The sequence below is a fragment of the Phocoena sinus genome, chromosome 7, assembly GCF_008692025.1.
Source record: "Phocoena sinus isolate mPhoSin1 chromosome 7, mPhoSin1.pri, whole genome shotgun sequence".
NCBI lineage: Eukaryota > Metazoa > Chordata > Mammalia > Artiodactyla > Phocoenidae > Phocoena > Phocoena sinus.
The window spans coordinates 27,100,240-27,125,975 of record NC_045769.1 but is presented as its reverse complement, the minus strand read 5'-3'; the positions used below and the strand labels follow the sequence as shown (position 1 = coordinate 27,125,975).

Below are 25,736 nucleotides of genomic sequence, written 5' to 3'. Positions count from 1 at the left end.
AAGGGTTACTCTCCAGCCACAACCAGCATACAGAAAATGAGCATGACAAAAGCAAGCTTTAAAGAGTTCGTGTAAGCAATAGCTTTGAAAGGGCTTATCTTCCTTTCCACGTCACAGATGACACAGACGCAGTTTACCTATATATGAGCTCATTTGAACCTGTTTCTTAGCACCCATAATAAATTACTGACTTAACAATAGATACTAATTTACTCACTTCCCTGGGTAGTCTTAGGTATAATTTTTTTTTTTAACATCTTTATTGGAGTAAAATTGCTTTACAATGGTGTGTTAGTTTCTGCTGTATAACAAAGTAAGTCAGCTGTACATATACATATATGCCCATGTCTCCCTCCCTCCCACCCTCCCTATCCCACCCCTCTAGGTGGTCACAAAGCACCTAGCTGATCTCCCTGTGCTATGCAGCTGCTTCCCACTAGCTATCTATTTTACATTTGTTAGTATATATAAGTCCATGCCACTCTTTAACTTCGTCCCAATTTACCCTTCCCCATCCCCGTGTCCTCAACTCCATTCTCTACGACAGGAATAAAGACACAGACTTAGGTCTAACTTTGACTAGAAAGATTCTTTCCTTGTTTGATAGTTTCTCAGAGAAACAGAGTGGTTGATTATGGAGCAGGTGGCCTAAATGATATGTACACCCTTATCTTTTTTTACCGTCTAGAATGGCTAACTTCCTGGTACCTGTGGAATTGAAAAAATGAATTCTTAACTCTCACTTAATCAGCACAGACTTAGAAGTCTGATTTCATGAATGTCTGGCTTGAAGAGTATTTGTTTATTACTCAGGACCAAGAAACGAAAGACCTTAAATCGTGGTGAGCTTATAGACCTTTGGGAATCAGTGTTCCCTTTAAAGTGCCTTCCAGGACAGACTCAGCAGAGGTGTGTGACAGAAAAGGCCGAAGTCTTTATGAGCTTCTAGCTTCAAGCTTGTGTGAGCTGCAGTAACTTGAGGGTTTCATAAGTGTCTCCACTTCTGTGGTTTTGTTACTGTTGTTGCAGGCCCATGACGGCCCCCCAGATGAGCAGGTGTGACCAGGGTCATAAAGGGGCCACCACAGCCAACCACACCATGTCGTCTGGGGTGACTACCAGGTAATTCACTGGCTTTATTCTGTGGTCTCTCAATGTCGTACAACCTAAATCTCAGCTGTTGCGAGTGAAAGGAATCCTGAAAATAGTCGATATGGAGCGTGAAAATCTCCAAGGAAAAGAGAAGAAGGTGAGAGTTGAGAGTTACACGAAAACACCTAGGCTTTTTTTGCAGTTGTCACCTTTGTAAATGAAGAGAAGTAAGCCACCTTCAGAAAGTGGCATTTATGTCCATTTGTTTGTGTGAACATGCAAGATGTTCTCTGCCTCCTGGGTGGTCTTTGAACTATTCCAGTGTTGTTTCACTTGCCTCCAAGAAAAAGGCAAAGGAAACAATAATAATCAGGAGGTGGCTTCTCATTCCAGGGCAGTTGTGCAGAGTCACCTTTCTTTCATCTGGACAGATTTTCTACAGACATTTCATCCAAGCTTTGATTTAGCCCCTTAACTGATGCTTTCACGGTTGTTGACTTAATCACCTTCCCTCTTTTGGTGCGACTCAGACACTGGCTGCACTAGTTAATACTTTACTTCCTTCTCCCTGGGTTAACCTCTAAGTACTCTGAGACAAAAATAAAAGTTTAATTAGCTTCCTCCTCCAAGGAAGATTTTAAGACACAGCAAACCCAAAATCAGCTAGGGAGAAAGTTCTCTTTTCCCAGTATGGAGTAATTAGCAGAGATTATAAGGAAAAACGGAATAATTTTCTATTTTCTCTGAAGCACATTTTTAAGTGTATATCATTATTTATGTAAATTCCCTGCTTATCATATATTTATGTTAAAAAGGAAATAAGTTCCAAACTATCACATCAGATATAAATTATCTGATGTGATAGTGTTACCTCAATTTCTCACATTAGGGGAAAATGATTATATGGGTTTTGAGTAATGAGTTTAAGGGATATTTAGGGGTTTCTCTAAGCTTACTGAGCTATGTTCAACACTAGATGAAAGGTGCCCAGAGAAAGAGGGTTTCTAAAGTCCTTTTACCCATCACTCATAAAGCAAGAAGTCTCTAGAACTGAAAGGAAGTCAGCCATATTTCTTCCTAAAATATAGCACGTGATGTTAAAACTGCAACTTAGATTCACCTCACCTTGAAAGTTTTCCAAAATTTCCTTCATTTGACCACATTCCATGAGTTTGTGTGTGTTTTTACAGTATCTGTCTTTCTACAAATTATCTGGCAATGGAAGAGCTTTCATGGCAGCTATAATTGCAGCATATGTGGTAGGCAAATGAAAGATCAAGATTTTATATTTTAGGATTAGTATGTGTGTATTAGGGAGCTTACCAAAATGTGTAACTTCAAAGGCTTCTCATAAGAAAAAGTCGTTAAGAGGTCCCACCACAGGGCCCCTGCTCTTACTCTGATAGTTACGCAGACTGTTTTTCTGACTCCCAGGTACCAGGAACAAGGCGCCAAACTGCACTTTATCAGGTACAGAAAGAACCTAATTTTGTACGAATTCTGTCATCTTGTGATAATTTGCCTTGTGAGCTGGGTTATGGTTCCGTCAGCTTTCTTTTCATTCAGGCATGGCATCCTACTTCTGCATAAATCCTCAGGAAGTGGCTAATGGAAAGCCACTACAGTTTGGGATGACAGTCTCTTGCAGGATGATGAACTTTCTTGATCTTTCCGATAAGGTTCTCCTAGGCCCCGCCCTGCTGCTTCATTAACTTGCATGTAATATAAGGCATCATAATTTTCTTCAGTGTGATACCTTCCTCTCATATTTGCCCCCCATACACCTTCCCAGACCCCCAGTTAAACTTCTATAATTCCCCAGAGAAAACCTGCACTTACTGGAGGAAGGGCAGGGCCTTCCCAGAGAGGAACTAGATGAACGGCTTGCTCGGGAGGAGTTCAGAAGACCCCGGGAGTCACTGCTGAACATCTGCACCGAGTTCTACAAGCACTGCGGGCCCAGGCTGAAGATCTTGCAAAACCTAGCCGGGGAACCGCGGGTCACTGCCCTCGAGTTGTTGGACGTGAAGTCCCACATGAGGTACTGTCCTCATTTTCTCTGCCCCTGAGTGTGCACACGGCTTGGGCCGGATGTCTGGAGGGGGTTAGGGGGTGGGTGTATGCGGTGGGGGATAAATGTGGGGCAGGGTAAACACTTGAAACTGGCTGAAATTGATTGGTCTCCTGTAGCTTGGATGCACATCAAACAGGGCCCTCTGGGAAAATAGATGTTAAGTCCGTGGAAAAGGATCTTAGCGTGGACAGGGGGAAATGTTCTTAAAGACAGAAAAGCCCAGTTGATATATTTGCTCCTTAATAAAAGAGAGTGAAAGGGAGATTGCATCACCTGAATTCAGAGGCTTTCTCCCACATGCTCTTTACTGCCCAAATTCTAATTTTTCACAAGAATCCAATGTCCCCTCTCTCTTATTTTACACAAAAAAATGCACAGTTACTTTCTGCTTGAGGACTTGCTCTGCCACTACACTATCTGAGGACTCAGTGAGGGGCCTGCAGGGAAGGAGCAGTTTTAACTCGGAGCCACACTTGGGTTGAGTCTGAGATCCCTTCTACACATATTGTGCATGATAGCCTTCCAATGTTTCGAAAAAGTGTCCTGGTAAAAATTCTGCACTAGATGAGGCCAGTCATTCTTTAAAAATCTGTACTCCTGGCATGTCAGGGAGAGCCCCCAGAATTATATCTCTGTGCATTCATGTTTCCTTCTTCCTAAGGAGATGTCATTTCACTTGTTGCTTCAAACTATAAAGGCTGTGTCTGTATTTTCAGATTCTTAAAAGGAACATGGTTACAGATGATCTTCTATTTAGATTTGTAACAGGTTTTAAAGCATCATAAAAATTCCTTGAAAGGAAAATTCCATTGGTAACAAAATATTCACTTGGAAAGTTTAGTATATCTGTAAAACTAAGGGCAGGCTTAAGTTCTAGCCTTTCAGAAATAACATTGCAATTTGGCAAAACACACCAATTTCCTGATTATCGTCTCTTTTTTTTCTTAAAATGATTCCTTGAAAAATTTAGAAAGTACTAAGTGAGGGAAAATGAGAAGCCAGAAATGTCTGGAGAACACAGGCTCTTTATCCTCCAGACTGATTTCACATTCTCTGAGTTGCTGGCACATGCCCAGAAGTCTAGAGCGTCACATGTGTTCACACTCCCTGCTGTGCTGTGATGGGGAAGAACTTATTTTGCACTAAGAATTTCAGCTCCTGCACTGGGAAAGGCGAGGAAAGTTTGAAGTGTTAGGCTTCTGTTGCCATAGTAACTCGGTGCTCCATTCAGGCCATCTCCCCTCCTTTCCTACTGATAACGGCTAGCTGACCTGAGTAATTGTACATCACATTCCCAGAGTCAGAGAATCACTACTATCGACAGACATTTTGTGGGAGAAAGGGGAAAAGATTCCTGAAAGATAGGAGAGCGAGTGAAAAGGGGGGGAGGGGAGGGGAGCAATCATGATAATGGGTTAGTAACTGTCTTATGTATATCTGTATCTACACTCAAGGCATTTGGAGAGAGGGGAGAGCATGAGTTAGAGAGGCCTGGAGCTCCCTCTAGAGGTCAAACCCTATTCAAGGTTAAATGAGCTCTAGGAGTTCAAATGATTAGCTCTGTGCCTGGCGCAGATCTAGGGCTCAATAGATGCTAACGCTAATGAGAAAGATCCACATGCCGTCCTAGACACCGGGGATGTAAAATAAAGCCCTAGTCCTCAACATGATCACAGTTCAATACGTGAGGCACACGTAAGAATACAGAATGCGGTGTTGCAAGCACTATATATCCCATGTATTTATGTGTTTATTATTTTACCAAGTACTTGAGGCAACTCAGAAAATTATATGATGCAAAGGGATACAACTTACAAATTAGAGAGTCGAAACAATGTGAAAAATTAGCAGGGAAATAGTTTATGATACGATTAGCTTGGGAAATCTACGTGATTTTATCACATGAGATACTATTGATGAACTGTAAATTTGACTTTGGGCTTCTGAGTTATCAAAACAGCAGGGAGAAATGACTGATCATAAAATCATAGTGTCAATAAGATAAAACACACAACTAGGTTTTTTTGGTAAAGCAAAATCCCCTTTTTAAAATATGAAGGACAAGAAGTATCTCCTGGTTGAGGCATGTTGAAAGGAAAGAGCAGAGTGATGGGCAGCAGCCTCACCAACATCCCATCACAGGTAAAGGGCCAGTCTCACGGGACTGGATGCCTGGAGGTACCGAAAGCTGCAGAGCATCACGATGCACTTCAGCAAGAGTAACCTGTATGAGCACAGTTATTTCATGGCCTGGATCTATGGGAAGGTAGGCAGAATTTTTTAATGCCAGGGACTATTTAGACGACATCCCCTCTGTTCATGCTATTTCACACCAGCTCTCAATAAAAATGGGCCCGTCACGTTCTCTGGCCAAACAGAGTTTGCTGAGTTCCACATGTTTTGACCCTACACCAAAGCACAGGGTATAGTTAAGGTTTTCTTTTGTAAATTAAGTACACATTTGGCTGTATGTCAAAGTCAGAGCTAAATATATAAATTTTAGAATTGGGGACCTATAGGTAGTATTTAAAGTCCTAAGAGTAGATAGTATCCATCAAGGATAGAATCCATGATTTTTTTTTTTTAAAGAAATGGGATGATATAAAAGATAGAGGAGATAATTGCAAGAAGTACTCGATTTGAATCAAGGAGCCAAGAAGGAGTGTTGAGGCAATCTGTACCCCTGCATTTGCAGAAGTTATGATTGGCTGCAAGGCTCTCAAGTAAAACATTCTTGATTAGATAGAGTTTCTACCCTAAAGGAATTTATTACCTCATTTTCCCAGACCAAAGCTGCCACAGCAGCAGAATAGCAGGACAGTAAGCTCTGCAAACGAATTTTTCTCTCTCTCCCCCCTCGCCCACCTCTCTCCAACTCTCCCTCTTTCCTTTCTCCCCCTCCGTCTCTCCCTTGTGTTCTCAAGGTTATTCATGTGATAGTACAGCAAAGACTGTATTAAAGGAAATTTTTGTTTTATGCTGGAAGCATATTCATTTTGTAACATGACCAGAGATGAGAGAAATTCAGTTAATGATCCATCAAATGACACAAATCCAACTCTTAAGTATTGTTTTCAAGCTTGAAATAGATCAGTTATTTCTCTAGCATTTCTTAAGGTTACCTACAAGATAACAAGGGAAAAGAAGTATGTGTATATACTAGATTTGTTGTGGTGGTCACTTCATGATGTACATGAGTCAAATCATTGCGCTGTACACCTTGGACTTATATAGTGCTGTATGTCAATTATATCTCAATAAAACTGGGAGAAAAAGAAAAAACCCATTTAAAAAAGAAATATGTGTATATAGATATACTTTTATCTGTCAATCAAACGACCTGAAAAGTAAAGCATTATTTTCTGCATGGCACATTTGTGAGAAAGAGATAAACAAAAGAGTGTGAAGACTGTTTAAAAGGATTTCTTTAAAACACACACACTCACACACAATTTCTAGAAGGACAATGTGTATGTTCAGTCTGGAGAGAGTATGAGTGGGGATGAAGAGACAGTGACTGTTGATAGTGAAGGGTTGCCATGGAGAAGATGGATTGAATTCATGCTTCCAGATGAAGCCTCATAGGAAAAAACTGAGGGAATTTGGGGACCTAATATGAGGAGAGCTTTTCACAGTGTGGATGTCCAAAGATGGAATGAGCTGCCTCATGCAGTGGTGAATCCTCCATCCATGGCACTAGTCACACGGAGCAATTGTAGAGCAATCCATGTGGTAGAGGGGCAAGGGCCTAGCTCTGATTCCTATACCAGAGTGCCTGTCAGAATCACCTGGGGTGCTCTTAAACTGTAGCTCTTTTTAAGCATTTGTCCTGTCTCTCTTGGAGTAATCAAAAGGACTTCTTATTAAAATGCTATAGTTAATACATGGAAAAAAAGGAACGATGCAATATTACCATTGTACTACTTCTAATGAGTTGAGGAATCTGTGCAGTGATCACTAGTAGCCACTGACATCATGAAGAGTGACAGCTGGGAATCACATACGTCCTGAGGAAAGTACACATCGCCTATGAAGGACACATACCAGAAAATCAAAACCTAATCTGATCTAGCCCCTGGATCTAACTACCAATTGAATTACATACAGGAGAAATAGGATAAATTAAATGACACCATGGAGATTCAATCAGCAAAATCCAGAGTGCAGGAAATGCTTACAGGACCAACAGCTAATTTCTCCAACAAATAAATTACTAGATGTCAAAACAAGAGCAGAAGAGGGGGAACCTACAAACTGAAAAGACTTAAGAGATATATCAACCAACTAAAATGTATGGGCCTTATTTTGTCCAGATTTGGTTCTTAAAACGTTTATGTACAAGTTATGAGATAATGTGCCAGAATGTTCACAGTTTAGGGAGTCAGTGTGCTGGAAGGAGGGTGATTAGCATGGTGCTGTGTGGGGAAATTCTCATGGTGGCTTTCTAAGCTTATTCTTTAAAAACAAAACAAAACATTTTAGGTTGGCAGAAATTGCACACTCCCTTCTGAAGTTGGCACCATACGACACCCAGACAATGGAGAGCCGTGGGCTTCGACGCTACATCATGGAGATGCTCCCTATCACCGACTGGACAGCCGAGGCAGTGAGGCCGGCCCTTATCCTCATTTTAAAGAGATTGGATAGGATGTTCAACAAAATTCATAAGATGCCTACTTTGAGGTGAGGAGGCCTCCTAGTCAGCTGTTGGTATTACAAGCTTCAAGCTGCAAGTTTGTCATTTTTGAAGGTGGTGGATCAATCCGCATTTGAATGAATGGCTCAAAAGTGTTCGGTTGGTTATATGTGCAGAGCTAATCAGGTATACGAAAGCGTAAGTAGCAGGGTCTATATTTTGAGGAAATAAGATATTCTTCAAAAAACTATATTTATCTTGAAAAATCTATTCATTTCTTAGCTATCAGGTTCCTTATCTGACACACATAAGAAATTCAATGTGTATCCTTCAATTCCTTTTAAAGTAAGGCAAGCTATGCTTTATGAATTAAACAACTAAGGAGAGAAGAAAAATTAGCTTGATGTTCAAAAATGTGTATTTAACATAGTATTTTAGGTACCAGTTTATAGAAATGCCAAGCTTTACAATAATCAGCGAAGCAGCAGCTAAAGAGCTCTCAGGGTTGATAACAAATACCTAATTTTCACCTTTTCACCTAATTCAGGTGGTACTAAGTCAATGTTATTGCCACTTGCCCTCCACTCAGTGGCCTGAAATATCAGTGGGTAGCCTTTCTGTGAGCAGATGCCTCCGAACCAGGCTACCTGGAGTTCTGAGCCCAGTTTGGAAACCTATAGCCACAGTGAGAAGATACATCAATTGATAAATGCTAATAAACCCACTAGTTTGGAAATTTCCACTTTGGGTTAGTGAGACCATTTTCTGTCCTGTTAAACTAAACCCCAGATCAATGCAACTCTTGCCCAAGAATCTGTAGCATTTACTGTTCAATTTGTCAGAACTGTTCCAGGTTTTATCCTGTGCTCTTTTCATTTATGCAGCCATCAGAAGCTGTTGAATTTATTAAAAAGAAATTGAAAGATTTTATTCTAATAATGGACAGTTTGATCCTATATTCTTTTCTACTGTGATGATGGATGCCTATATGTTATTTCAAGGTTATTTATTTTAGTAGCATAGAAATGAGTATCCTTAAAGCACTCCTATTTTCTTTAGTGGTCCCAGTGGAACATCTGTGCCTATTGGCAAATGGCCAGTCTTATAAATCTCACAAGGGTGTGTTAAAATAACGTTTCTTCTAAAGATGTTAACATCTCCATAGGCTAACTCATTTATCATATAACTAAACCCATTATAAAGAACAGCAGTTTCCTAAAAGTAGACGTCTGGATAAATTCATAGACTTGATTAATTGTAGGCAATTTTCTTGGTGTGCATACTGTGAATTTGGGGTTGCCTTGGATTTAATTTCTTCAGGTGATCTCAGTTCAACAAGAGAAATGTTGACTGAACCTAACCTGTAGGTTACTTGAGCATCAGGAATGTATGCATCATGTATGAACGTTTCCATTTTGTCATTGTAGAGATTTCAATTTGGTAGGCAATATAAGCTTAGAAATTATTTCCAGGAAGTAGCACTGATCTCAGTAAAGCCCAACTTGTTTATTTAGGGGGCCACAGAAACGACTCTTCAGTACTGAGACAATTACAGACCAGATTGTTTTCTATTACAGAAAATCTCATATTCATCTAATTGGGTTATGTATACCACCATTTATACTACCATAGAATGTAGCCCCAAAATATCATTTTTTAGGAGGCAAAGAAAGAACACTTTTTAAATAGACTGTTTTCCTCTAATGCCATCTTTTTGGCAAGAGTTAAGCCATATAAATCTAATTAGTTGCAGTCTGGTATAAAAGCTGATGAGGTCAACTGTAGCCTGATAAAAAAACATTTCAGAAACACAACCTATAGTCAAATTAGTTCTACTGGGAGTGATGACTCCTATGATGGGTTTCCTAAAATGGTAGTCTCATACCCTCTCTCATAGTTAAAACCAGGAAACTTGAAATGCCACCCATTCATCATCTCTGTTTTTTCTTCAATAGATTTTGTCTCATTAGTCGAGTGGGGCAGGAGTGCCTCTGCTACGTTTTCAGTATCCTCTTCCCTTCCTAATGTGCTCTGTACTTTTGGAACAACGTGGGTAAACTTCCTCCCCTCTGAAGCATTTTGTTGTCTCAGACACCCATCCTGTCGTAGATGGCGTCAGAATCACTGTCTCATTCACGCGTTTCAGACAGTCTCCAGAAGGGAGCCACGCTGCTAATGGCTCCTATATTGTATTCCAGGCGACAGGTTGAGTGGGAGCCTGCCAGCAATTTGATTGAAGGGGTTTGTTTGACACTTCAGAGGCAGCCAATCATATCCTTCCTGCCTCACCTTAGGTCACTGATCAATGTCTGTGTCAATCTGGTGAGTAGCCAAGTGGCAATCTTATGAAACTTTACAAAATTTAACTCTGCTATTGATTTCTCTGAATTGAAGATTTACAGGTCAACCTATCTACCTACACACCTACCCATGAAAACAGACGGCTCAGGTGACACTGAAAATAGTGAGGTACATTTCAAGGTAGTGTGTGGGGAGATCAAGGGGCCCGTCCCTCTACAGATGGGATTTTGGTGTGCTGCTTCCCACGCACTACTTTGACAATTGACCTCTTCAAGTTGCGCTGAGAGTTGAGGGCTGCCAGTTGGAGAGTGGGGTGGCGGGAGACTGCACAATTGGCTAGAAGTTGAAGTAGTCTGGGGTGGGGGAGATTAAAATGCAAAGAGGATTTTTTTTTCTTTCTTAGTGAAAAATCACATTATGGGTTGGCCAGTCTAGGATTTACATGAAAACAAAAAATTTTTTATCAGTTATGTAATATCTAGAGTCTGGTCCTGACAAGGTTTTGTTCAATGTGGAAACCATGGTAGAGCATTTCATTGAATAGAATCTGCTGCTTAGCTAGTTGAGCAATGAATCTGTAGCTGGAATGCCTAGCACAAGTAGAGCTCTTGCCATCATCATCGTTGTCAGTATTTGCTCCATCAAAGAATGTTGATTGCATTCCTTTGAGTCCACAAGTAAGTATGTCCAGTCTCCTGCTTAGAACAATTTTGAGTTCATCTCTCATTATTTACATAGTTAGTTATAAGCAACATTCTACAAAACCTTGGCTGAATCCAGTGTAATCGTTTGATCTGACTCCAGACATTACATGCCTTCAAAAGAAGGCAACACGAACAGATTGAAAGTAACATGCCCAACCTTCAAATTTTTTATCATTATCATTATTTTTATTATTACTGACTGAGACTCCCTTACTACAGTTGCATGAAATTGCAATAGTCAAGGCTGGTCATGTGCTCTGTTTGTATTTCAGGTGATGGGAGTGGTAGGACCCTCCAGTGTTGCTGATGGATTACCCCTTCTTCATCTCAGCCCTTATCTCTCACCACCTCTGCCCTTCAGCACAGCTGTTGTCCGGCTTGTAGCATTGCAGATACAGGTGTGACTGCCTTACCTGTTTGTCACGCTCATTACGTTGCTGGTTGAGGCACCTGATCATGGTGTTCTCTTTTATTTTTCTGCAAAGGCTGGGCAAAATCTGTGAAACAGAAGTGTAAACATCTCCAGACTTTTACAGTTTTGGAGCTTCAGCCCTGAGCTTGGTCCTAAAGTTGTGCTTCTGTAATTCTTCTTGAGATCTCAAAAATAGCAGAGTCATTTAGTCCTGCCACAACCTCAGGAGACGCTTCTGTCGTTTAAAACGTGTGTCGGTAACTTAGGAAAATAATGGTTCACAGATAACCAGCTCACAACTGTTAATTAAAAGAGGCAGTAATGTTCAAAGTCTGGTTTTAAATTATTTGCAGAAAGAATTGCAGTAAAAAAAAATTCAAGTATTATTACTAGACTTTGAATATCTTAATTTTCTTTGATGATTGTGGGCTGAATATTGCGGGTGCTTTTTTAAATCATTTTTCTCCCACTTCTTTTATTTCCTAAAATTAAAATAATCATTCCCAAAGCAAAAAAGTATAGAATGCCAATTTCCCTGCCTATTTCTGTGCGTCACCTAACTTTAAAGAGTGATAAATCACCAGAAAGCTTTCTGACCGATGGGAAGTATAGAATGGCTGTAAACGGATAACCGACCCATCCATTATCTCTGACAACCAAGCTTGATGGTCCATCATCCAGAGAATGGTTAGATGATGGAAAAGAGATTAAGCAAGCGCTGTGGCTACCAGGCAGAAGGGAAATAAAGACATCCCTAAAGTGACACATTTTGACAACACGTATACAGAGATCATTTATTTCTTTTTATATTGTCTGTTGCTTTCTGGCTTGAAGAAGGTCTTATACAGGGGAGAGGATTTTTAAATAACTCCCCAGTGGAGCAGGTGGCAAGTTCTCCTTTTCTTTGGTCGCTAAAATATTTATTGGTGGACACATGGATAAAATGAATGGGGAAGTGCGGTTGTTTTTGTACCAGACTATAAGTGTCATGATTTTTCATTTGATATTCAAGATGTTGCTGTTTTTTAGGCATATAGCTCTCAATTATGTCAAACAAATGGTAAAGTATCGGTTTGGGGTGAATCTTGTATGCTGCACAGATGACAGTTGAACTCCTAGTTTGCAGGTGCAGTCATCAGGGAGTCCCCGTCTCCTCCATGCTGTGTAAAAACAAACAGACTGAATGGGTGAGGGGGTCAATTAATCTTTTTTTCTATTATTGCTGCACAGGCTTTAAAAGAAGATTTTCCTTTAAGCCATGTGATCTCCCCATTCACCAATCAAGAGCGAAGGGAGGGGATGCTTTTAAATCTGCTCATCCCATTTGTGCTCACAGTAGGATCTGGAAGCAAAGGTCTGATTAATTTAACTAAAGGAAATTTATCATTGTTGTTGTGTTTTCTTAAGTGTCAGGCTGTTATTTCTTCCTTTTCCCATGAAGGCCGTCATTGAAGTTGATCTGAATGATTTAAACAAGGGTATCTTAGGAAATAAGAGTTTTTCTTTCTTTTCAGTTTAGCTGCCCTTGGTCAAGACTGTCTCTGCTCCACTTAGAAGATATTTAAAAGCATTTCAGTACAGCAAAAATCAGGAGATCATTGTTTCAATTAAGAAAATGGTATTAACTGAAGTACAGGATGATGTGAATTGACAGAGAATGGACTGGATAACCTACTGACACTAGGTTTAGTGTAAATCCTGCCACTGTCACTAAATTCCAATATGTTTTCATTACTCTTACTTCTTGGGGGATTTTTTCTTTTAGGAAAAGTTTATCTCAAACATAAAGATAGTGCATTATGAGTATTTGAGCAGAAAAAAAAAAAAAAAAAACAGAAAGCAGATTGAAATGGTAAGCGGGAGATTTGGCTAGGAGCAGGGACCCTTGGGTGCTGACTACGGAGGAGACACCCAGTACCAGGAGCGTTGCCTCTGTCCATAGGAGAAGCTGTACTTGGTGGGGAAGGCACTCGAATTTCTAGGGTGTTCTAGTTTGGAATTGGAGAAAGAGCTGAATTTTTCTGTGTCTAACGTGGAAAGTCTACCTTGTGACTTGCTTTTCTTTCCACTTCCTCCTTACAAACTCTGCCCGGCAGATAGCCCATGGCTGGAGCAGCCTGAGGTGCAGCTGCTACTGCAGACAGTCATTAATGTGCTCCTGCCTCCACGGATCATCAGCACGTCCAGAAGCAAGAGCTTCATGTTGGAGAGCTCCCCCGCTCACTGCTCCACCCCCGGGGATGCAGGCAAAGACCTGCGCAGGGAAGGGCTGGCAGAGTCCACCAGCCAAGCAGCATACTTGGGTGGGTACTTCTCTCTAGATAGGTAAGTAGGTAGGTAGGTAGGTAGATAGATAGATAGATAGATAGAGGAATAGAAAGATATAGATATATACACACATATGTATATGTATACATGTATGTATGTATGTACATATGTACTTAGTTATGTTCCACCTTGACTCAAAAAGCATTTTATTTTCTTTTACATCTTTATTGGAGTATAGTTGCTTTACAATGGTGTGTTAGTTTCTGCTTTATAACAAAGTGAATCAGCCATACATATACATATGTCCCCATATCTCCTCCCTCTTGCGTCTCCCTCCCTCCCACCCTCCCTATCCCACCCCTGTAGGTGGGCACAAAGCACTGAGCTGATGTCCCTGTGCTATGCGGCTGCTTCCCACTAGCTATCTGTTTTACGTTTGGTAGTGTGTATATGTCCTTGCCACTCTCTCGCTTTGTCACAGCTTACCCTTCCCCCTCCCCATGTCCTCAAGTCCATGCTCTACGAAAAGTATTTTAAAAGACCTCAATCCAGAAAGTATTTAGAGAAGCCACTTCAGCACGTACAAAGCATCACCCTTGACTTCTACCTTCCCATTACCCTATCCCTGCTGTGACTGGGTGGAGTACTAATAAGTATTCGACCATTCCATGTGACCCATGGAATACTAACAGCTACTCCTTGACTAGAATGAACTAAGCTGGGGAGAAATGACCACTGTTGCCACAGCACTGAGACTAAGGAGTACTGGCAACAGAAAATCTCAAAAGGAGGAAGCTGAAAAAATCTTGCCTGACATTTTTCAATTCACCAAAGCAGACCTTGGTGGGGAGTGTAAGATGAAACAGACACAATGGTAAAAACAGGTTCTTCAGGTCCTTGGAGTTTGGAGTGGGGGATGTTTGGACTGCATTACTGAGGAATGTATTTGAAAATGATGTGATTGACAATGAGAATGAAAAAGGAAAAAAAGAAACAAGGCTGCATATGCATAGGACTTGCCCGTGTGGGGCATGGTTGCCAGAGACGTGAGGTTGTAGGGTTCAGATAAAATCTAGATTCTGGCACAGAGCCCTGCATGAGGTTTAGGACTGTACAGAGGATGGTGGGAAAAGAGGCCTTAGCATGTAAGACAGGGATAGGAGAAAACACTTAACGGGTAGCTATCTTCCGTTCTCTCCACTTTCTGCCTTTTCTTAAAAATTGAAGTATAGTTGATTTACAGTGTTGGGTTAGTTTCAAGTGTGTAGCAAAGTTATGCAATCATACATACATACATAACTTTTTTTTCAGATTCTTTTCCCTTATAGGTTATTACGAAATATTGAGTGTAGTTCTTTGTGCTATACAGTAGGTCCTTCCTTGTTATCTATTTTATGTATAGTAATTTGTATAGGTTAATCCCAAACTCCTAATTCATCCCTCCCCCCTTCCCCTCTGGTAACCATAAGTTTGTTTTCTATGTCTTTGGGTCTATCTGTTTTGTATATAAGTTTATTTGTATCATTTTTTTAGGTTCCACACATATAAGTGATATCATATGATATTTGTCTTTCTCTGACTTACTTCACTTAGTATGATAATCTCTAGGTCCATCCATGCTGCAGCAAATGGCATTATTTCATTCTCTTTATGGCTGAGTAATATTCCATTGTATAAATATATCTCATCTTTACCCATTCATCTGTTGATGGACATTTAGGCTGCTTCTATGTCTTGGCTATTGTAAATAGTGCTGCTATGAACATTGGGGTGCATGTATCTTTTTGAATTATGGTTTTTTCCAGATGTATGTCCAGTAGTGGGATTGCAGGATCATATGGTAGCTCTATTTTTAGTTTTTTAAGGAAGCTCTGTACTGTTCTCCATAGTGGCTGTACCAGCTAACATTCCCACCAACAATGTAGGAGGGTTCCTTTTCTTCCACACCCTCTCCAGCATTTATTTGTAGACTTTTTGATGATAGCCATTCCAACTGGTGTGGGGTGACACCTCGTAGTTTTGATTTGCATTTCGCTAATTAGCGATGTTGAGCATCTTTTCATGTACCTTTTGGTCATCTGTGTGTCTTCTTTGGAGAAATGTCTATTTAGATCTTCTGCCCATTTTTTGATGGGGTGTTTTTTTTTTTTTTTCTATTTTCTGCTTTTTTAATGAAGGTGAATCCTTTGGTTACTTGGCCAGGCTACTGGACCTCTATTTTAAATTTATTTTTACCTTTATTCTGAGCATTTAGTGTGCACTAATGAGTGTTTTCTATACTTTACATTATCATCACTTTGAATCCTCACAACAACTCCAAGAAGTACATATCCTCACTTTAGGAGGGAAGAGGCTAAGCCCCAGAAAGGTTGAATAACTTACCTAAAGTCACACTGTCAATAAGTAGCAGAGCCAAATTTCAAATCGAATCCATCCAGCACCAGAATCCCTGAGCCCTTTGCTATCCTGTTTGTGTGTTGGGCTGTTGCTGGTGAAGGTGGAAAGCAGAAAGGCAGAAGCCCAAAGAAGGCCAACAGGCACATAACAGGTAGAAATGTCACCAGGATCAGGGTAGGGTTAGAGGAGTGTTGCTTTTTGTTCATATGTTTGTTATGATGAGGGAGAGGAATAGAGGTGAGTAGATGTGGAAGGAAGAATCTTACATCTCTCTCTGTGTTATATGACCTGGTTTTCCCCTGGAAGTGCCCCAAATAGATGGTAAAGGTGTAGGTGACTCCTGAGGGCTTTAGGGAATTGGATTTCTATGTGTCTTCTAGATGCTGAGATGGGCCTTAAGACGTGATGAAGGCGGCCCAGGTTTCCTTGACTGCCCCATAGGAGACCCTGTGGGGAGAGCCGGGTGGTAGAGGAAGCCCTCACCATAATCTCTGACGTTTTTACAATATTCTGGTTTGTCCTGACACACTGTTTGGGAAATCTGCTTCCTGAAAATAAATTTTAAAATGTAGATTGTGACAAGGCTGCCAGAATCTGGAAGAAAAGAGATATTGTTAAAGAAATCCAATACGGTTTAGCAAGAGACATCGTGAAAGGTGGAGGAGGGAAGATAGTGTTTTCTTTTCTGGAAGGATTTACTGGTTACTCTGGGGAAGAGTTTAGGATGGAATCACGAAGGGAGTAGGAAGGGGAAGGACTACTTTTTTAAACTTTATGCATTTCTGCACGGTCTTGATTTTGCTTTTATTAGCAAGAATATATTATCTCTGAGCTTAAAAGAAAAATATTTTAAAACACCCATGTTTTAGTTTCAGATGTGAGTAATACGCTGGTATTACCATGAAGCCACTATGACAAAACTCTTAGAAGTATTAGCCACACATCATGTTTATACCACATTTCCCTTTCAATTCTGTGAAGAGCTTTGGTTTGTATTTTCCAAAATAGTAGTTAAATGCACTTGAGAAAGATATGTGTGTTCTCTTAATCAGAATCAAAGCATGTTTACCGTAGAAATTTCTGTCTTGATGTCAGAACACTGTCACTCAGGAGTACGCTCAAGTCTTTGGAAACATAGAGAGAGTTTAGACATTTAGAAATTAGATACGTAAAAAGGCTGTGGATGTGGGCAGCTGGATGTGGGCAGGGTTCCTCCGAAGCACAAGTCTGCAGGCTCACTTGTGTCTTTTCCTGGTGTGAAGCGCTGAAGGTGATTCTCGTCTGCTTTGAGAGGCAGCTCGGCAGCCAGTGGTACTGGCTGAGCCTCCAGGTGAAGGAGATGGCCCTGAGGAAGGTCGGCGGCCTGGCCCTGTGGGACTTCCTCGACTTCATCGTGCGGACCCGCATCCCCATCTTCGTGCTCTTGCGCCCTTTCATCCAGTGCAAGGTGTGCTTCTCCTCCAGGAAGTGACAAGCCCCGTGAATGTGCTGCTTTCCAGAGCAGGGCAGGATGACAGCAGCAGTCTCGGGGCATGTGCTATATAGCTAGTCAGGAGGACGTGTTAATACCATGCTTGACGAGAAATCAGCCCAAAGAGGTATCCCAGAGGATAAAATTTCATGTTAGAAGTACCTTCACAGTAAGAGCTTAATTAACGTCAGTGAAACTTTGCCCTCTCCCCATTTACCAACCCCTCAAGAAACAAAGGTTGACCGGATAAAAAGATCTGAAGGATGGTCTCTTGTCTTCAGGGGCATGACTGAGATCTGATTTTAAATAAACATGGGAAAAATGAGATAGTTAAAGCATGTTTTTCCTCTGAGACCCTCAGTATTCATCTACTCTTTTATTCTTTTCATGCCTCAATTTACGGGCACTGTGATTCAAAGCAACATATTGATTAAGCACTTCCTAAGCACTGTTCTAAGAACTTTGTATGCGTTACCTTATTTAAGCTTCACCACCAGCTATGAAATAGATACAATAATTAGCTCATTTTACAGATGAGAAAATTGAGGACCTGAGAATCTATGCCTTCCTTTCAGCTTCTGGCCCAACCAGCAGAGAACCACGAAGAGCTTTCTGCCCGACAACATATCGCTGACCAGCTGGAACGGCGTTTCATTCCACGCCCTCTGTGTAAGAGCTCCCTCATTGCTGAGTTCAACAGTGAACTAAAAATTCTAAAAGAGGCAGTTCACAGTGGATCAGGTAAGTATGCAAGGGGTATTTTCAATTTGTTTTACTCATGGAACTTACTACCTACAAAGAATGCCTCTTTTTCCAGGTCGCTGATCTTTTTGGAGCCAAGTATGCATTAGCCATTTCAGCACAACTGGTAGATTTGACCCTGTGATCCTTGTCAACAACAAAACAAATCAAGGGGGATATCATAAGAGTTTAATTGTATTCCTTTTCTGAATATTTTATTTTCAATTTTTATTTCAGTAGTTCGGCTTTTTCTTGAATATTTAGCTGGGGGGGGAACCTATTTAAATTCTTACCTTCATTTCCGTTTTGAAAAGGAGGGAACTCACATTCATTGAGCGTCTGTTATATGATAGATTATTTCATAGCTGTTATTTAATCCACACAAATACCTGCAAGATGCATAACTGAAAGTCTTATAGAATGAAGAAACTGAGACTCAATAGAGATTAAATAACTTACACACAAAGACAGTGACACCAGTGAGGGGACTTAAAACTGGGTCTGTATGATTGATGATAAAATTCACAAATTGGAGGGAGAGAGGGTTGAATAAAAACCGTCAGGCTAGTTTACATTATTCAAAAGATTTTCTTTGGGAATGCATTGTTTACTTTTATAATTATATTAATTGCAGGTCACCAAGGAAGGAAAATAAATCATTATCTGCCATTAGAGGGCAGTCATTACCCATAAGTAGAAGACTATCATCCATGTGGCTTTTTTTTCCTTTCTAAAACTTTTAGTGTTGTTCTCAATGTATTAAAGACCAAAAAACTGACAAATACAATCTTGGTGAAATCTACTCAGGGCCATTCAAATGTTCTGCTTTATAATAAAATAATATAACATAGAACCAAGGGGGTGTTTTATAAATTGTAATCTCCAGAAAAGGGGAATAAGAACACAGTTTTAATTATGTATTCTAATTTTGATTGTAAGGTTCTTTTCAGACAATGTATTTATTACTTCTATATGCTTGGGTCAGGTAACGTACATTTCTCAGTGAAAAAATGAATTTGCATTCTGCCAGCCTTGGAAAATAAAACTGAAAAACAATGACAGAGGGAGCAACATCAAAACATTTTATGTTGTTAGAGATATTCTGCTCCCCCAAGAAAATTATTCAATTATAAGTACATCAGTGGCCAATTCTCTTTTTTTTTTTTCTTCCCACCATTTTCAGTTCCATTTGCTACTTTGTCCTAAAGATCATCTATCTGGGACATACTATTTGAATGACCTTTCCTTAAAAAAATATAAGTTGTCTGGGAGGAGCTTGAAGCTAGCATTTGTTTTCTTTCAAGATCCTCACCATAGATTTTCTTTGGTCTCTCAACCCCGCTAGCCTACCAAGGGAAGACATCCATCAGCACCGTGGGTACCTCCACCTCTGCTTACCGCCTGAGCCTGGCCACCATGTCACGCTCCAACACAGGCACTGGCACAGTCTGGGAGCAGGACAGTGAGCCGTCCCAGCAGGCTTCACAGGACACCCTGAGTCGAACTGATGAGGAAGATGAGGAAAGTAGGTCACCCTGCAGAATCTGGGGTGGTGGGAGGTGGGAGGTCATGTGTGACACAGCTTGGCCATGTGCATGAGGGCTTGGGAAGGATTTCTACCTTCCTGGTCATTTTTACAAAAAGGATTTAAAATGGAATTGTGACTGATCCCATGACTTCTAATGCCTGCTTTTCTATAAATTCCTTGATATCCTTGGTCATTTGGTAGGAGTTCAGGCAAAAAGTAAATCTTTTTTTTTTTTTTTTTTACATCTTTATTGGAGTATAATTGCTTTACAATGGTGTGTTACTTTCTGCTTTATAACAAAGTGAATCAGTTATACATATACATATGTCCCCATATCTATTCCCTCTTGCGTCTCCCTCCCTCCCACCCTCCCTATCCCACCCCTCCAGGCGTTCACAAAGCACCGAGCTGATCTCCCTGAGCTATGCAGCTGCTTCCCACTAGGTACCTGCCTTACGTTTGGTAGTGTATATATGTCCATGCCTCTCTCTCGCTTTGTCACAGCTCACACTTCCCCCTCTCAGTATCCTCAAGTCCATTCTCTAGTAGGTCTGTGTCTTTATTCCTGTCTTACAAAAAGTAAATCTTTAGTGACCCCTAAGTTTTCTTTGAGCTTATGTATTCAACCTTTTCACTAACTCATTTAAATTGTGGTTAAGTAATGAAGGGGAGCGTTTATTCCCCTTTCTCCTGGCCATCTTGCTTAGAAGGTCAGTCAGTACTTACATGACCCGATTGGGCAAGGAAAAGTGAGCACTGCATATGCTTATGACTCAGAAAAGACCAGCCAGCTATATTATCTAGAGTGTAAAGCAGCAGACTGTCTCGAGGGCATACAACCCAATTTGAGTTAAGAGTGTCCCCAGTAACTGAGGCAGCCAGGAGCTTCTAAAGATTTGGTGAAATGAGGGAAAATCCAGTTAAGAACACGCTTCCATATATATGCATAATAGTTTTTAAAAGTAAAAGGTGAAAGGTTTCATAAATACCCCTGTCATTTAATGTTTTTTTAACTGTATCGATTATTTTCCAGTTGTGTTTCAAAGACACTCTGATACAACATTTAGAGCAAAGTGTACTGTCAGTGCCTTATGAAAACAAAATCTAGATCTTCACTCAGAGCCCCTCTGTACCAAACAACAACAAAAAGCCGCACTCTGGGACTTCCCTGGTGGCGCAGTGGTTAAGAATCCGCCTGCCAATGCAGGGGACACAGGTTCGAGCCCAGGTCGGGGAAAATCCCACATGCCGTGGAGCAACTAAGCCCGTGTGCCACAACAGCTGAGCCTGTGCTCTAGAGCCCGCGAGCCACAACTACCGAGCCTACGTGCTGCAACTACCGAACCCCGTGTGCCTAGAGCCCGTGCTCCGCAACAAGAGAAGCCACTGCAAGGAGAAGCCCGCACACTGCAACAAAAGTAGCCCCTGCTCACCGCAACCAGAAAAAACCCGTGTGCAGCAATGAAGACCCAACGCAGCCAAAAATAAATAATTTTTTTTAAAAAGATGCACTCTGAACTAAATTAAATAGAGTTGAGGTTAGAATTTTAATTAAGATGAATGAAAGTATTTTAATACCCTACTACAGTTGGATGTGTAGGAGAAGGAAAGAAATAACTGCTTTGTCAAAGCACGCATCAGTGGACTTCCCTGGTGGTGCAGTGGTTAAGAATCTGCCTGCCAGTGCAGGGGACACGGGTTCGAGCCCTGGTCCTGGAAGATCCCACATGCCGCCTAGCAACTAAGCCCATGTGCCACAACTACTGAGCCTGCACTCTAGAGCCCGCGAGCCACAACTACTGAGCCCGAGTGCCACAACTACTAAAGCCCACACGCCTAGAGCCTGTGCTCTGCAACAGGAGAAGCCACCCGATGAGAAGCCTGCGAATCACAACAAAGAGTAGCCCCCGCTCGCCGCAACTAGAGAAAAGCTGGTGCGCAGCAACAAAGACCCAGAGCAGCCAAAATTAAAATTTAATTAATTAAAAAAAGTTTTTTTAAAAAGCACACATCAGTAATATTTCCAGATTTAGTTTCAGGGTTAAGTAAATAACAAAGTGATGATCACACTGTTCTGCACCAGACCTACAGACATATTTTGAAATCATTGCTCATGGAAATAATCCTAAAATTATAATTAGGGAAATCATGAAAGACCTTGACAAAAAAAAAATGAGAGAGATAAGGATCAGCAGTTCGAATATTCAATATAAGTCCTAGTAATAGTCCAGAACTTAAAGTAATATCTATTTTTCTTTAATGGTTGACGTAGTCTCTCCCAGAAAAATTTTAAATATGGCAAACGATAACAACCTCTCTTTAATAAAGCTAAATATATTTTGCAAGTAACGTTATGAATTAGAGGATGACCAAGCCAGTAGGAAGGAAGTAGAGAAGAAAAGTAGAGAAGACATAAACAGAGATAGCAATGACCAAAGGCCAACACTCATACACTTACAAGTATGCAAGTTTTTGCTAATATCTCTGCTCTCAAACGTCACAACCATCCAATGACAACAGGGTTGCTAACACACAATGTGGTGTGATTGTGATGTGGGTGTGTATTAATTTATAAGGTGGGGTATGAAAGCTAGAGGGTTGACACCTTTGAATTAAACATTTTTTCCATTCAATTTTCAAACCTGTATTAGGACCTAGCAGGAACAAGATGAGCAATAAGAAAGTATGAGAAAGATATATTCTCTGCTCTCTAAAATCTTAGATATAGTCTTGTAGAGGAGATGACAGACATTTTTGATAAAGAACACTTAACAAAAGTGTAAATGAGGGACTTCCCTGGTGGTCCAGTGGTTAAGACTTCGCCTTCCAATGCAGGGGATGTGGGTTCAATCCCTGGTCGGGGAGCTAAGATCCCACATGCCTCACGGCCAAAAAAACCAAAACATAAAACAGACGCAATATTGTAACAGATTCAGTAAAGACTTTAGAAATGATCCACATCAAAAAAGTCTTTAAAAAAAAAAAAAAAGAGTGAATGACACAGCACATGATTAATCACCAAACAAATATTGAAGGAGTAAGTGTTAAGTGATATATGAGTTTGGATAAGAGAGAAAAAAGTCAATGGAATTTCAGAAAGGTCTTAGTAGAAATAGCTCAATCTACCCTACCACATTTTTTTCATGTTTTTAGGACATATTTGATTATTCTCTTCTCTATGAACACATCTAAAAAGGAAATACCATTCTATAACAAGAATCAACTTCAAGTCAGTTATATAGCAAATTAAAATTTTTAGCACTTTTCGTATTCGCCTCTTTGGTTTGAAATAAATTTCTCTAGAAATATGACCACTTGGGATATTTTAAATAAATGATGTCAGACAACATTACATGGTAGCATAAGTTCACCAAGATTCTATGTCAGTCAAGATGTGTTTTCTGTTCAGTTACAAACAATATTTGCTCACTGAGAATGAGGTCTCCTTGTCACAAATTATTGTGCTAAAGTTAATTTTTCATATGGATTTGAATACATTAATTTCAGCTTCTATGGAGAAAGCAAGACTGCTTCAAACTTTAAATTTAGGTTAAAATAAGCACTTGTTTCTGAACTTTATAGGTTTTAAAATATTTTTCCAAAAAATACCTGAAATAGTCTTTCCCTCAGCAGTCTAAAAATCATGAAATGTATTGAATGTAGTGTTTGAATTTCAAAAATGCTTGATTTGTTCAATAACAAAGTCCCTTACTGAACTATTTCTGGAATGTTTAAAAATTATAGTCCAGCATTTCTGAAATCTTTAATTTGCAGATGCCCCTTGATTTTTACAAATAACCTACTTGTAGAAATGGACAAGAAGTTTACATATATTTCATGAAGGCTGTTTGAGGGTGGGAGATTTGTAGATGGGAAGAATTATCCTTCATCCCTTTGTGCAGATTAAAAACCAAGCCCCCAAAGTTCTTTTTTTTTTTTTTTTTTCAAGATGGAGATACATTCATGAAGTTTTACTGAAGCTGTTTCCCTCACCCAAATGAAGTAACTAGTCACTTTAACTCAAAGTTCTGTTCGTATTCTCAAAATGACACTGTTCAGTAACCCTAGAGGCTCAGCTGTTAAAGTCTCTGGTTTTATAAAAATAGTGAAGATGTTTCTTAAGGCCCCAAAGGTCTTAGTTTTGAATCTGTACAAAGGGATGAATGATAATTTAGCTTTAGATACTGCCCTAAGTTTGCATACAAGCCAAGGATGGAACCCAAGTACAAAGCTGGTCTGGATTTTCTGGTCCACATCACAGTTTCCTAACACTCCCTTCTCTGGCCCTTTCAGATGACTCTGTCAGCATGCCCAGTGTGGTAAGTGAACAAGAAGCTTACCTCCTGAGTGCCATTGGAAGGAGGCGGTTCTCCAGCCATGTCTCCAGCATGTCTGCACCTCAGGCTGAGGTGGGCATGTTACCCAGCCAAAGGTAAAGAGCCACGAATATGTTATACTCTGCCTTTGGGGGCAAAGGTAGAAATTCTGAAAACTCACTCCTGTTATTCTAAAAAAGGACTAAAGAGAAGCAAACAATCAATGTTGTTAAGTAGACCATTCAAACAACTTTTCAACGAGGGTTGCACAGGCAACAACTTGCGGAGAGTTTTCTAAGCCAGGCCAGTAGAAGGGATCTCAATTTCTGATCCAAACATTGTTTCTCCTTAAAATTTTTTTATAAACAGATATATGGTCTTCTTTCATGGTCTTCTTTCATATGACATTCTTGTATTTTGGCTATAACATCAGCTAAGCTAATAACGAGTACCTGGCAAGTGTATAGGACTAGCTTGATATATGTGGTAGTTTAGACTTCTGGTGTATCGTCAGTATTTAGTTGGAGGTAGTGATGCTTAACCAAGCAGAAGAAGACCTATGCCCCTATGTGTGACGTTGGGCAGGTCATTTAACAGGAGCCCACTGTTTTCTCCTCTGTGAAATGAGAGGTTAGCTAAAGTTGGTCTTTAAGGTAACTTCTCTACCTAGAGAGTTTTATGTTTCCATAGCTAAACTCTTTAAAACATTTTCTTTGGTGTTCTCTGCCCTCTAAGAATATAGATTTAAAACTTTATATATATAGTTTACCATATATATGGTTATATAGGAAATGATCTGACATAAGAAATAAAACTTTATCTATTTCAGAGGCAGTATTTTTACTTCAGAAACTGAATTCTTTAAAAGAATCAGTCTTATGTGTTTTTTATCTAGTTTGTTCTTTATTCTTATTACCTATAGAGTCATTGTGGTATAACTTATACACGGAGAATAAGAACAATCAGGGCACATTCTAATGATCAGATAAAATTAGTTTACATGCAGAAATAATTACCCTAGATCTATACCCTTTAGCAAATCATTCCTGAACTGTACAGATGAAATAAAATTTGCGAAATAAAGCCAAACTTTGGAGAATATTGAAAAAATAGGGGGAAATGATAAAAGATTAATAAGTAAATTGCATACTTAAAAAGAAAGCATTATTTATGTACTATTGAGTTATTACAAAAATTGCTAGTATATAAGGATTACTATCATTGTAAGAGATTGCTTTACCTACCATTTGGTAATTTCTCTTTGAAAAGGAAGTCTTATAAATAAAATATATGAACAAAATCAGAGCCAAACTATAAAATATCCAAAAAAAGATGTAAAGCCATACAAGCAGTTAATACTGGTAAGTGGTGATTTATGTTTAATTGCTAGAAATGTGCAAACTTCTATCAAGAATAAATGAAAACTATCTAGCAGTCTGTCTAAAAGTTTAAATTAGGGAATTTTAAGTAAAGAGTTTTTTGGTTATTTACCTAAAATAACTAGGCCATCAATTCCCTTTGTACATATCCATTAAGGAGTTATCTCATTTCTGGGGAGAAAATTTGTTCTATTACGGATATACTAGAAATCCAGCAAAATAATATAGTTAAACCCTCTGGGCTAGGGAAGGTAATTATGTCTCTGTGTGTTAGGGAAAGCCTCTTTCTGGGGATGGTTGCTATTTTTACAGTATACAATTAGGTGAACAACAATTCTCTAGAGGCGGGCACTCCAATTTTCTAAATTGTTTAATTCCATCCATTTTAACAACTATTTATTGAGTGCCTCGTGAGTA

General features: G+C 39.8%; 1 protein-coding gene across 3 annotated transcripts in view; it reads left to right on the top strand.

The window, feature by feature from the left end:
• UNC80 (unc-80 homolog, NALCN channel complex subunit) overlaps positions 1-25,736 on the top strand; it is a 241,703-nt gene that overhangs the window by 200,753 nt on the left and 15,214 nt on the right. For all 3 annotated transcript variants that reach the window (XM_032637295.1, XM_032637297.1, XM_032637294.1), the window contains 12 exons: positions 1,030-1,122; positions 2,527-2,562; positions 2,915-3,133; positions 7,649-7,849; positions 10,001-10,124; positions 11,080-11,205; positions 12,450-12,573; positions 13,316-13,522; positions 17,147-17,331; positions 17,931-18,096; positions 19,442-19,621; positions 23,918-24,056. In XM_032637295.1, coding sequence (XP_032493186.1) covers positions 1,030-1,122; positions 2,527-2,562; positions 2,915-3,133; positions 7,649-7,849; positions 10,001-10,124; positions 11,080-11,205; positions 12,450-12,573; positions 13,316-13,522; positions 17,147-17,331; positions 17,931-18,096; positions 19,442-19,621; positions 23,918-24,056 — 1,800 coding nt within the window. The remainder of the gene's footprint in view (positions 1-1,029; positions 1,123-2,526; positions 2,563-2,914; positions 3,134-7,648; positions 7,850-10,000; positions 10,125-11,079; positions 11,206-12,449; positions 12,574-13,315; positions 13,523-17,146; positions 17,332-17,930; positions 18,097-19,441; positions 19,622-23,917; positions 24,057-25,736) is intronic.